General features: G+C 36.8%; 1 protein-coding gene across 3 annotated transcripts in view; it reads right to left on the reverse strand.

Annotated features, from left to right (window-relative positions):
• The window catches only part of WDR64 (WD repeat domain 64), a 142,606-nt gene that overhangs the window by 75,206 nt on the left and 52,496 nt on the right, over positions 1-14,904 (reverse strand). For all 3 annotated transcript variants that reach the window (XM_042976752.1, XM_042976753.1, XM_042976754.1), the window contains one exon: positions 3,970-4,109. In XM_042976752.1, coding sequence (XP_042832686.1) covers positions 3,970-4,109 — 140 coding nt within the window. The remainder of the gene's footprint in view (positions 1-3,969; positions 4,110-14,904) is intronic.

Genomic DNA, 14,904 nt, shown 5'->3' on the forward strand with positions numbered 1-14,904 from the left:
CAACCACAGGAAAAAGTCTGGAAAACCTCCAAAAGCATGGAGTTTAAAGAACACCCTACTAAAGAATGAATGGGTCAACCAGGCAATTAGAGCAAAAATTAAAAAATATATGGAAACAAACAAAAATGAAAATACAACAATCCAAACACTTTGGGATGTAGCGAAGGCAGTCCTAAGAGGAAAATACATTGCAATCCAGGCCTATCTCAAGAAACAAGAAAAATCCCAATACAAAATCTAACAGCACACCTAAAGGAAATAGAAGCAGAACAGCAAAGAAACCCTAAACCCAGCAGAAGAGAAATAATAAAGATCAGAGCAGAAATAAACAATATAGAATCTAAAAAAACTGTAGAGCACATCAATGAAACCAAGAGTTGGTTTTTTGAAAGAATAAACAAAATTGATAAACCTTTAGCCAGGCTTCTCAAAAAGAAAATGGAGATGACCCAAATAGATAAAATCATGAATGAAAATGGAATTATTACAACTAATCCCTCAGGAATACAAGCAATTATCAGGGAATACTATGAAAAACTATATGCCAACAAACTGGACAACCTGGGAGGAATGGACAAATTCCTAAACACCACACACTTCCAAAACTCAACCAGGAGGAAATAGAAAGCTTGAACAGACCCATAACCAGCGAAGAAATTGAATCAGTTATCAAAAATCTCCCAACAAATAAGAGTACAGGACCAGATGGCTTCCCAGGGGAGTTCTACCAGACGTTTAAAGCAGAGATAATACCTATCCTTCTCAAGCTATTCCAAAAAATAGAAAGGGAAGGAAAACTTCCAGACTCATTCTATGAAGCCAGCATTACTTTGATTCCTAAACCAGACAGAGACCCAGTAAAAAAAGAGAACTACAGGCCAATATCCCTGGTGAATATGCATGCAAAAATTCTCAATAAGATACTAGCAAATCGAATTCCACAGCATATAAAAAGAATTATTCACCATGATCAAGTGGGATTCATTCCTGGGATGCAGGACTGGTTCAACATTCGCAAATCGATCAACGTGATACATCACATTAATAAAAGAAAAGATAAGAACCATATGATCCCATCAATCAATGCAGAAAAAGCATTTGACAAAATTCAGCATCGTTTGTTAATAAAAACCCTCCAGAAAGTCGGGATAGAAGGAACATACTTAAACATCATAAAAGCCATTTATGAAAAGCCCACAGCTAATATCATCCTCAATGGGGAAAAACTGAGAGCTTTCCCCCTGAGATCAGGAACACGACAGAGATGTCCACTCTTACCGCTGTTGTTTAACATAGTGTTGGAAGTGCTATCATCAGCAATCAGACAAAAAAAGGAAATCAAAGGCATCAAAATTGGCAAAGCTGCAGTTAAGCTTTCACTTTTTGCAGATGACATGATAATATACATGGAGAACCTAATAGACTCCACCAAAAGTCTGCTAGAACTGATACATGAATTCAGCAAAGTTGCAGGATACAAAATCAATGTACAGAAATCAGTTGCATTCTTATACACTAATAATGAAGCAACAGAAAGACAAATAAAGAAACTGATCCCATTCACGATTGCACGAAGAAGCATAAATACCTAGGAATAAACCTAAGCAAACATGTAAAAGATCTGTATGCTGAAAACTATAGAAAGCTTATGAAGGAAATTGAAGAAGATATAAAGAAATGGAAAAATACTCCGTGCCCATGGATTGGAAAAATAAATATTGTCAAAATGTCAATACTACCCAAAACTATCTACACATTCAATGCAATCCCAATCAAAAGTGCACCAGCATTCTTCTCCAAGCTAGAACAACCAATCCTAAAATTCATATGGAACCACAAAAGGCCCCGAATAGCCAAAGTAATTTTGAAGAAGAAGACCAATGCAGGAGGCATCACAATCCTGGACTTTAGCCTCTACTACAAAGCTGTAATCATCAAGACAGCATGGTATTGGCACAAAAACAGACACATAGACCAATGGAATAGAATGGAGACTCCAAAGTGGGACCCACAAAAGTATGGCCAACTCATCTTTGACAAAGTAGGAAAGAATATCCAATGGAAAAAAGACAGTCTGTTTAACAAATGGTGCTGGGAGAACTGGACAACAACATGCAGAAGGTTGAAACTAGACCACTTTCTCACACCATTCACAAAAATAAACTCAAAATGGATAAAGGACCTGAATGTGAGACAGGAAACCATCAAAGCCCTAGAGGAGAAAACAAGAAAAGATCTCTCTGACCTCAGCCGTAGCAATTTCTTACTTGACACTTCCCCAAAGACAAGGGAATTAAAAGCAAAAATGAACTATTGGGACCTCATCAAGATACAAAGCTTCTGCATAGCAAAGGAAACAACCAACAAAACTAAAAGGTAACCAACGGAATGGGAAAAGATATTTGCAAATGACATATCAGGTAAAGGACTAGTATCCAAAATCTATAAAGAGCTCACCAAACTCCACACCCGAAAGACAAATAATCCAGTGAGGAAATGGGCAGAAAACATGAATAGACACTTCTCTAAAGAGGACATCCAGATGTCCAACAGGCACATGAAAAGATGCTCAACGTCGCTCATCATCAGGGAAATACAAATCAAAACCACACTCAGATATCACCTCACGCCAGTCAGAGTGGCCAAAATGAACAAATCAGGAGACTATAGATGCTGGCGAGGATGTGGAGAAACAGGAACCCTCTTGCAGTGTTGGTGGGAATGCAAACTGATGCAGCCACTCTGGAAAACCGTGTGGAGGTTCCTCAAAAAATTAAAAATAGACCTACCCTATGACCCAGCAATAGCACTGCTAGGAATTTACCCAAGGGATACAGGAGTACTGATGCATAGGGGCACTTGTACCCCAATGTTTATAGCAGCACTCTCAACAATAGCCAAATTATGGAAAGTGCCTAAATGTCCATCAACTGATGAATGGATAAAGAAATTGTGGTTTGTATACACAATGGAGTACTACATGGCAATGAGAAAGAACGAAATATGGTCCTTTGTAGCAACATGGATGGAACTGGAGAGTGTGATGCTAAGTGAAATAAGCCATACAGAGAAAGACAGATACCATATGGTTTCACTCTTACGTGGAGCCTGAGAAACTTAACAGGAACCCATGGGGGAGGGGAAGGAAAAAAAAAGAGGTTAGAGTGGGAGAGAGCGAAAGCATAAGAGACTCTTAAAAACTGAGAACAAACTGAGGGCTAATGGGGGGTGGGAGGGAGGGGAGGGTGGGTGATGGGTATAGAGGAGGGCATCTGTTGGGATGAGCACTGGGTGTTGTATGGAAACCAATTTGACAATATATTTCATATATTTAAAAATAAATAAATAAATAAATATCCAGTTAGTATTCTCATTTCTCCCAACTGTCTTACACAGACAACATACATATATATTTGGTCTATGTGTTTAATCAGCAGGCAAATAAATTCCAAATATTATAATTAAAAAATAAAAATAAAATAAAATAAAATAAACATAAAATAATTTAAAAAAATAAAAAATTTAAGACCTGATTTTGTTGTATTTTTTGAGGAGGTAATCATTATTATTTGCAAATATAATGACTCAGTCATTATATATCTAATATTCGTAACTCCTTTTTCCTTATTTTAGCACATTGATTAGAACATTTAAGACATTGTGTAATAACAGCAACAGAACCATCATGCTTTCTGTCTTTGCTGATGATGTCCTGTCTGCAACAGGAGAGCCATGCCTGCTCTCTTTCCAGCACGACCTTCCTTTAACGCTTATATTTAATCATATTCTTTTACATGCTCTCATCAGCAGAAACAGAACAGTGGCTCATCATTTCCTTCTCCACATCGACAGTATTTTTCTCAGTGACAAGCAGCTATTTCAGTCAAAAATTGTATGTGTTCTAGATTTTCCAGTGGCTGATTTTAAGGGGAAAAAACGGTCTATTTCATTTATGTTGTTTTCTGTTACCTTTGCAGAGGAAAGACTGATGATGTGTTGATCTTTCTCATTGGTTACGATCTCAGTGACACTGAACATGTGCCCCACAAGTTTCCCCACTGGCTTGGTGCTGATGTTGGGATGCCACAACCGGAGTACCTTGTCGTCTCCTAACAAGAAGGACATGGGGAGGTTATTTGTTTTTTCAGGGATACAGACAGCTGTACGGACAGCTGGTCAAAGTTTAAAAAGTGCCTCTCACTCAATCATATCCTTCTCATCCTTCTAATACCAAATCACATTCTGCTTCTTCCAGGATGCCGTCTATGATTGACTTGCTAAGAGGCCAGGCTTGCTTTAGGGCCACTTCCTCCTGTCAGGCTGTTTTGCAATAATTGTATTTACACACACGAATGTGAATTCTTATAAATATTTTATGAGTCCTTTTCTTGATTCAGTACTTTCCCACTCATTCATGCATTAATGTATTATTTATATTTTATTTACTTCCCAAGGTATTTTAGACAGATGTTCTTTTGTCTTCACATTGAGAGGAAGAGGAAAATTGCACATAATCTCTACCATTATAACAAATCAACTGTTTTCCTGTCTCCATCTTCCCTTCTAGCACATATCCATAAGCATCTATAATTTACACATACTTACTATCATAGCACACATACTATTTTTTAATTGTTAAAATCATATGCGTACACGGTAAAAGATTTAACAACACAAAAGACTAATTTTGTCAAAAATGTCTTCTTTTCCCTCAGAATCCCTACTTCACCTCCCTATAGATAATCACTGCTAACTGTTTTCTCCCTCTTTTTAAAAAATAAACTTTATTTTCAGAGTTAAGGAAAACACTTTTCTATTCGTATTGAAATGCGTTGAATTATTTTTAGGGGGTATTTAGATTACCATTTCTCAACAACAAAAAATCACTATTACTAACTTTTATCTTTGATATACGCATTTAAAAAATATAATATAAATGTTTCTAAAATTAAAAAAAAATCACTGTTTTTTAAAATGTATTTTTGCTAAGAAATCATAGCATGCTATCTTGAATGCAGGGAGAGACCAACCGTGTTATTATATGTGGGGATTACAAGGCAAGTTGCTTTCTGTTTTTTTTCCCAGGGTTATTGAAATATAATTGACATACAACATTGTGTGAGTTTAAGGTATGCAACATGATTATGTGATATAAGTATATATTGCAAAATGAGCTTAGTTAACACATGACCACCTCACAGTTACCTTTTTTCCTTGTCGTCAGAACTTTTTAAGATTTGCTGTCTTCATAACTTTCAACTCTACAATACAATACTGTTAACTATAGTCACCATGTAGACTTTATATCCCCAGAACTTATTCATCTTATCACTGGAAATTTGTACCCTTTTGTAAAATACAAATTTTATATGTTCAATATAATTCAAATTATACACACACACACACACACACACACCATTTTTTTTTGCATTTGTGGAAAAGCACAGGTCCACACCTTCATAATTATCATTTTGGCTGCTACATCATCATTTTTTAACATTTCCTATCAATAAATGTTCCTGCTAATTCTAGTCTTTCACTTTATTCAGCAACTTACGTATTTTTTTTCTTCTTTTGGATATTGTTATTGAGGATAAATTTCCATGTTGTTAGGTTGTTTTCTAAAATGGTCATACCAAATTCCAAAGCCATCAACTATATATGATTATACCAGTTTCATCAAACTTGGGCCAGCAAATGGATTTTATCACAATTTAAAATATTTGCTATTTTAATGTCTAAAATGACACTATGTTTTTATTTAATTTATATGACAACTGATGCTGCTGAATTTTTTTCTCCCACGTATATCTGCTATTATATCTCCTCCTATGAATTATTTAATCATATACTTTACCCATGGTCTATTAGAATTCTGATGATCTTAAAAATTAAAATCTAATAAAATTTTATTATCATATGCATACACACACACACATCCACTTTTATGATAAAGACTAGCTAGTTGTTTACCAATTCTTATTGTCTCTTACTGGGTACACAGCTGGACTATATTTCCCAGACTCCCTAGCAGTTAGGTGTGATCAGATTACTGACTTTAAGCCAGTGAACTAAGAAAATTGATATCAGATTTGACATGAGTAAGAGAAATACATTTCCATTTTGCTTGAGTCATTATACATTTTGGGATTTATTGTAAGGAATAAGTTTAAGAATTCTCTGACCTTGCACCAATGGGTTAACAAGGCTTAGAGTGGAAAGCTGCCACAGGGTAAAAGTGCCTCCAGAGTAGAACAAAGGATAGAGCAGAGTGGAAAGCCCCTTGCACAGGAGGAAACTGTCCAAGAACAGATAGAGGTGGAAAGTTGCTGCAGCAAGGTGAAAATGCTGAGAGCTAGTTAACAACAAAAATGCCTTGTTAACCCTGAGGTAGCATGTTCTATTTGTCTTAGCACCTAGAAAAGTTAAGATAAACAGATACAGGACCTGGTGCCTGTAGTAAATGGCCATGTGCTCGGTGCCAGGACTTTGATTTGTATTGATCCTAACACCTAACACCTCATACCTTTAAAACCCCCTTTCTCTTACACACATGAGTTAATGATCACGTTTTATTGTCTCTTTAATGATCACTGTTTTATTGTCCATCACATTTTTCAGCCTTCTGATCCTAATAAGTACCGAGCAAAGATCCTTACTCAGGGTTCTTGTATCCTCCTGGACATTAGCCTCTCTCGTATTCAATTTTGTGTCCACTCTCTTGCTGGACAAGAGAGAACTCCAGACTCAAAGTCTGTGACAATTTATTTGTTACAGCATTATCTAAACTAATGCGTAGTTGTAATCTAATTATTTTAAACAAGCAACCTGAACCATGTATAATAGTTTACAAAATATAGAATATTTTTATTTTATTAAGCTTATTTATTTTAGGAAAGAGAGAGAGAGAGAGAGAGGAGAGAATGAGTGGGGGAGGAACAAAGAGAGAGAGACAGAGACAGAGAATCCCCAGTAGGCTCCATGCTGAGAGTGCAAAGCCTTATGCAGGGCTTGAACTCATGAACTACAAGATCATGACCTGAGTGGAAATCAAGAGTTGGACCCTTAGCCAACTGAGCCACCCAGTTGCCCCCCAAATACAGAATATTTTTAATATATTGGATGTCCTATTTCACAAATAATTAAATGTCATTTTGAGTCATATAAAATCATCAAAGAATTTCAAGTTGGAACCCTAGAAATATATAATCCAACTCTCTTATATCAGAAAAGAAACTAACTCCTACATATTAAGTGATTTTCAATTAAATGATTTACTTTACTTTAATGATTTAAGTGTGATTTGTCCAGAATCACATATCAGAAAATGGTATCACATTAGGAATATTATGGCACATTCTTGATAATTTATTATCAAGGACCTTCAGGGCACTAGAAAAATAAGATTCTACAATAACACTATAACTTAAGGTATAATTTATATATAAGTTATATAAGACACAATTTGTGTATTAAAAAATACAAAATTCAAAGTGGTCATGTTAGTTAATCAGGTATCACATATTTGGCCACCCACAGGATGAATTTGCTGATATATATTGGATTTTTTTATGGAAATACACTTACCCACACCAGTCAGTTAGGGAGGAGAATTAGATAACTTACCAGCTGGACATTTATAGACCAAAGAAATGTTCTAGACACAAATGTTTTCATAATTCTATGATTATTTTGCCAGGTTCCATAAAAAGAAAAAGGAACATAGTATTTTATTTCTCTCCTTTGAGTATTCCAATCCATTCTTCAAATCTTAGCATACCTTTACCTCCAAGAATATTTCAAAATGTCTTCATATTCTTTAAAACCAAGTGCCCCTGCCTATGTGTTCCCTGCCCCAGCATGTTTTATAATTAATTATTCATTTTTCTCTACCATCCACTCGAGGGCAGAACTTTTTCTTTTTTATCATAGTATCTCAAGTGTGTAATCTACAGTGGGAGTTCAAATATTTATTGAACAACTTCCACAACTTCAACTTTGGGATGCTGAATCCTAGCTCAGAAGTTTAACTATCAAGTGGCACAAGACTGGGAAAACATGTATCCAAACAAAAATAAATCTTTGTTGAATGTTCGCCTGATTCCTTCCACTCCAGAAGTTGTTGGGTTATGGAATCTTAGTAGAGACAGGCTGAAAAATCTCAGGGCACAATTGACTCTTACCTTCTATTTCTCAGGTAACTGGTATGGATTGAATCATGTCTCCCCAGAATTCTTATGGTGAAGCCTTGACCCCCAATGTGATGGTATTTGGAAATGGGGTCTTTGGGAGATAATTAGGTTAGAATGAAGTTTTCAGAGTTGGCCCTTAATGATGGGATTACTGTTCTTATAAGGAGAGACACCAGAGAGTTAGCTCTCATGCTCTCTCTCTCTCTCTCTCTCTTTCTCTCTCTTTGCCATGTGAGGATAGAGGGGAAAAATGGCCATGTGCTGGCCAGCAAGAGAGCTCTCACAAGACATTGACCATGCTGGTACTTTGATCTTGGACTTCCAACCTCTAAAACTGACAAAATAAATTTCTGTTGTTTAAACCATCCAGCCTATAGTATTTTGTTATGGTAGCCTAAGCTGACCAAGACGGTGACCAAGATATTTTAAGTGGGTAAGGGGGATGTTTTGTTAAATTTAAAACTTCCATGTTGCTCTTATTAACAAAAAAAAAAAATCTTAAGAAATTACTTCATGCTTGGCATTTTGTTAGATGTTGAAAAAATTCTAGATACTGACCCTACTGAAAGTCTTTTTCAGAAGACCAAAACTTATACCTTCTAGAACTTATTTCCAACATTTCCTCCCTAAAGCTGCCCCTGATCACTGTCCCCAGCCTCAGATGGTGTTAGGATTTCTTCCCCATTCTTAGGTTGTTTTCTTCATGTTTTCTTTATAGCACAAACCCTATTTAATTATTATTATTATTTTTTTTTGCTTAAATATCTGTTTACTCATTATCTGGTGAGTCTTATATTTCTCATTTACAGCAGGGTTTGACAAATAGTAAGTGCTTAATACATGTTTGCTAAGCAAATGAATTGGCTAGTAGAGTCACTCAGGGAGTGCTTACAAAATATGTATGTGGGGAAAGTCTACTTTGATTTGAAACCTGACTCTATCACTCACTAGCCTTATGGCTTTAAGTAAGTGACTTCATCTCTCTATAGCTGGGTTTTCTCATCTGTATATATATCAGGGATGACTGGAACTTTCGTCATAACCTTATTGTGATATTAAATGGGGTCATACATGGATAATCCGAACAGTTCCTGTACTATGAGGGGACTATTACTACGACTCTACTCTTCTTCTTCGAAATCGCTGTCATGTGCAATGTATTTTATATAAAATGTTTGGGGGAGAGAGAGAAGAATGCATTCACAGTGATACAAAACATGTCCTGCTCTTGAGAGTTTATAATCTAGTAGAACCACTAAGGCAAGCATGAACGATCTGGAGGTAAAGTAAGCATTCATAGAAAATATTTCAAATCTGAAGGTAGGATTTTCTACTATAAATGATATATTATGGGTCATAAAGGGTTAATTCCTTGTTCTTTTGTTCTTTTTCATTTATTTTAGTTTCTCTCTTCCTTTTTTTTTTTCACTGTGATTTAGATAAGGCCACATACAAAGATAGGATTTTCTTTCCTTTAGCAAGCTCCTATTTCAGCTGGTGAGTCAGTGGATCCAAATGCCTCACTCTTGATGAGATGAGCTGGCTCAATGCAGAGAGAAAAGCAAGGGAGGGAGAGACTGTGTCAACCAGATTGCTGTGGTCCAGGGGTTGCAAAAAGGGGCTGGGAGCAAAGAGGACTGACTTGAGCTCAGGTTTCTGAGACGACCGGTTGCATGATGAATTGAGACAAACCATTCTCTTTTCTGGGGCCTCAATTTCCTTATCTGCAAAATTTTGATCTCCTGAGATTCCTTCCCATTCTAAAGTTTTATGATTGTGTGCTGTGGAGGGAGGGGATTACTACAGTGAGAGTACAGAGCAACCAGGAATTTGTAAAGGTAATGAGAAAAACTCCAGATTATCAGCTACATGATTCATACTGAATAATTCCTATAATGCAGTATTTTGCTTGCATTCTCTTTTCATTGGCAAGTATGTTCAGAACCTGAGCCTCAGGCCCACAGGTAGTTGGGCTTTACCACTCCTGGAGGATGAAGCCGGGCTATCCTCAGAAGAAAATCTGTGACTTGTATGACACAGGAAGAAGGATACAATAAAAGATTATGACTTGAGAAATGTGGCAAACGAAGAGCTTTGTCCAGTGTGCATTATGAAAGAAACCCATTGTGTGCTACCAGAGTCTTCCAGTTGGGTTTGGTTTTTATTGATAGTAATGGAATCCTTACGTGGTCTGTGTGGTGGTTATTTGGAGCCAGAATGATCAGAAAGGGACATGATACTAAGCTCTAAATGTCTACAGTGCTTAATCTGTATTGTTATTGTTACGATTATTAATCTGTTGACTCATGATCCATGTTGTATTATAGTTATGTATTAATATGTCTTATTTGTATGATTAAATTTAGAATTCTAGAAGGTTAAAATACAACCTGATCTCTATGACACATAATGCCTAGTCTGTAAAGCTGTGCAAGAAATATTTGTTGAATGAAATATTAACAAGTGCATGCAGAGCCTCCAAGTTATCTTGGATGGCAGAGAATTGTTTTTATACACTGGAACTTCCAAAGTAGGAGTTTAGCTCTTAAAATGCCAATAGAGATGGATATTAGCTTTAAAAAAAAATTCTTCATGGTCACTACAACAATGCTCAGGAAGTTTGCAATTTTTTTGTTTGTTTTGTTTTGTTTTTGTAAATACCTTGTCCTGGTTTGGCTTTTTTTTTACCTCCCTGCAAGAGCTTCTATTTTTTCAAGCTCATCAAATGTCCCTGCATATTTCACACATTCAACTATGCCTAGCAAAGCTGCTTTCATAGTATATTTTGAGTCATCAGCTGGTACATACAGTACATTTAGCAATGTGCTTGGCTGAGTCACTAATCAACAAGAGTATTCTCCTGAGGAAAACGTGTTTTCAGTTATTGAGGAATTGCATTTTCTACTAATAGAAGCTCTGTAACTGTGACAATTTAATAAATTTTGCATGGTGAAAAGTATCACTTGCCTGTCAGTCATACTGCTAGATGTTTTGGTTTTGTAAGAAAGCTAGAAAACCTATAATTAATAAGATTTCAAAGCTATAGCTGGGCATCTTATAATATAATGACCACTGAGGTTATAATGAAGGTCAAATACCGTATTCCATAAACACTGAAGTGGTTTGAGTTCCAGAACTTCACCAAACACGTTTGTGTTTTTTCCCCTTCAGAAATGATTAAAATATCTAATATTACAAAATATATGAAACCTGGTCAATTCTTACATTTTGAATTATTTTGTGTGAGACCAAAGTGCTGTTCAAAGGAGTTGATTAAGATGGAAGTGACAGTTTGTCTTTTCAGAAGAATCCACTTTAGGAATCAGAGCTCACTATAGCTGTGCCATTTTGCTTTCTTATAGGGTTTCCTGAGGAGGGTCTGAGTTGAAGTAGGATAGAGGCCACTATATTTTCACCAAACTCAAGACATGCCATGCTGGGACAGAGTCCATGATAGTTCTATTCTCTGTCCCAGGACCACTGTGCTCTTGCCCTCATCCCCAGAACACCCCTACCTCCTTCTGATGAGTGGTCAGCATCATTTCCTCACAAGGAATAAGCCAAGACAGTCATTGGCTCAGCAAAGGGCAATGGGGATCAAGAAATTGTGAAAGAAGGACATCACCTCTTTTTTTGAAAACATGTGATCTTAGTATTTGTTCTCTTATGTGTTCTAGACTTCAGTGCGGGGCTCTTTAAAGGATAACCTCAGTGCACCTGGGTGGCTCAGTGGGTTAAGCATCTCACTGTTGGTTTCGGTTCAGGTCATGATCTCACAGTTCCTGAGTTTGAGCCCCGTTTGGGGCTCTGTGCTCACAGCGTGAGGACTTGTGTGGGATTCTCTCTCTTCCTCTTTCTCTGCCCCTCCCCTGCTCACACCATCTCTGTCTTTTTCAAAATAAATAATAAATTAAAAAAAAAAAGATAACCTCAATTAGCACAGCTTACAGACTTGGATCCCTGTTCATTTTGAGAATTATCACCACCAAGCATCAGGAAACTCACCCCCTGTGCAAGCCATGACTCCCACATACTACTCTGCAGACTCCTTATACATATGCTTTGCTTCCTTGATGTCCTTGCTTGAAATTTAGAAGTCTGTGGTGCATTAATGCCTCAGTTTTCTGAGTACACAAAGCTCTGACTATATATTGAGTAATACCTAATTAGCAGACTGGGTTCCAAAATTTCCAAAGAACATTTTAATTTATCTCCCTATGAACAGGAATTTCCTTAAACAATAGAATCAGGGTATTTTAAGCTCAAGGGAATCTTGGAATTGATGTAGTTCAACTTCCTCTGTTTACCAGATAAGGAAAGTGAGCAATGGGAGAGATTACATGATTGTTGAAAATCAGACAGTTGGTTAGTGTCCAGGTTATGACTAAACCCAGCTCTTCTAACTTTTAGTGCAGTATTTTTACTTGTTTTGCTTTTCGATAGACTACTGTATATTTTTTTTAATAATATTCAAACCATAAACTAGTTTTAAGTAAGCGTTGTGAAAGGGCCCAAAGCTGAGCACAAATTTCAATATAAACTTCAAATATAAACTTGAAGAAAACTTTAGCTTTATGTCCTCGGGGGAGATTACTCAGGTGTGCAGAGACAGTGTGACTATCTTTACACAGTTGACCCTTGAACAACACAGGTTTGAACTGCGTGGGTCCACTTATATGAGGATTTTTTTTTTTTTTTGATAAATACACTATGGAACTATAAATGTATTTTTTTCTTCCTTATGACTTTCTTAATAACATTTTCTTTTCTCTGGCTTACTTTATTGTAAGAATACGGTGTATAATACATCAAACTTTCAAAGAATGTGTTTATCAGCTGTTTAGGTTATCTGTAAGGCTTCTAGTCAACAGTTGGCTGTTGGTAGCTAAGTTTTGTGGGAGTTAAGAGTCACTTAAAGTAGGGATTTTCTACTATAGGGGGTCAGTGTCCCTGACCACTGCATTGTTGAAAGGTGGACTGTACTTATCAATATTGCGCTTCAGGGCTGAGGCATGATAGGAAACTCTTGATAGGAAAACAAAGGTGTGTGTGTTTTGGGGGAAGGAATTTGAAGGAGCTGGTTGCATTACTCACTGAACAGTTTTGCTCTTTTAATAAATATTTTTGCTCTAAGAATTTACCAAATGGTACGTTTGTTGGTGACAGCTTGCTTCTTAAAAATCTTGTTTGCTCTTTCCCTTGATAAAGTTCAGATCTCCAGTATAAGCCATTTTCTTGATGTTTGTTTGAGTTTCTGTTTTGTTCATTTACATCTTTCAAGTCTATGTGATCTTTACTTAAGGTGACTCCGATCTCCTTGAGGTACCCCAGGAGCTCTTCTTCTCACACATGTAGGCAGCCTGGGGCCGCCACATCCCCTACATCCAACTAGGCCTTTTTTTCCATCACCAAAAGGAGCATCCTCTTGGGTGTCTAATCACATGTGACATTTAAGTTCAAACTTGAGATCTGCTTGCTCTCCTTCCCATGTAAGCAACCTCTTCCTGATCTCTGGTGACAATACAGCTGCTGCTCTTCTGTTTCTCCTACTTTACACACTTGCAGCTGGTTGATCTGTCTTGTTAATCCCAATGCCATTCTTACTTCAGGTTTTATGACTAGTTTCTTTCCCAGGCCTTTGGGACTGGCTCTCTCTTTTCTTTTTCCATTGCTCCTACCATTCAGACCCTCACCACTTCACTCGTGACTTCTGGAACAGCCTCCTAACTGGAACCTCTGAGTTCTTTTTATTCCAATAAAACCCCCATATGTTTGCCAAAATGACTTTGCCTATGTGTTATAGATGGATTGAATTAATACTTATTGAAAAGCAACTATGTGCCAGGCATACATTATCTCAGTTAATCTTAAACACCACTATATGTAGGTTTTGTTATTGTTAGTATTATTATTTGTAGATTTGTATTGAGCACTTATTATGTGCTAAGTACTTTATTTGAATTTGAATTCTTATATATAATCTTATGAATAGATACTGTTATCAGTCTCACTTTCCAGTAGATGGAAGCTTAAAGGAATGAAATAAACTCCCCAAGGCCACACAACTTGCTGGAAAGACAACCAGGATTTGCAGCCAAAACGTCTGACTCCAGAGCTCAGGCTCAAAGCCATCCTCCTGCACCCCTGGATTATAGGTGATGCGTCTGAGGCTCAAGGAACCTCTTCATTCTCCACTTTCCCCTTCAAGCTTCTTATAATACCATCTTTCCCTTACTCTCCACAGATGACCTTGTATCCTATATTACACCATACTTAACCCTTAAATACTAGTGTGTTTCAAGGCTTGCTCCCTGGCCTCTTTTCTCCTAACTCTAAAACACTGGCCCCTGACCTTGGTGGTCATGTATCCCATTGAAGATTTGATAAAATTTGGAACTACCTTTCCAGAAAAATGCACATAGACACACAAATGTCATTAGCTTTCAGGGGCCTCCAGAACTCCTTTAAAACCCTGGGGGACCCAGTCTAGGAACTCATGCTCTCACATGTTGAAATAACTTCTAGAGAGATTAAAGGTCTGAAGGAAAAATATAAATAAAGCAATAAAAAACTATAGTAAATACAGGAGAAAGTATATCATATATTCTGGTGCTAAGGAAGAACTTTCTAAGTGTGCCATCAAATCCAGAAGGCACAAAGAAAAAGTCTGACAGATTTAGGCAAATTTTTTAATTCTCTAAAATGTTTTCCT

This window comes from Panthera tigris, chromosome F3 (assembly GCF_018350195.1).
Source record: "Panthera tigris isolate Pti1 chromosome F3, P.tigris_Pti1_mat1.1, whole genome shotgun sequence".
Classification (NCBI taxonomy): Eukaryota; Metazoa; Chordata; class Mammalia; order Carnivora; family Felidae; genus Panthera; species Panthera tigris.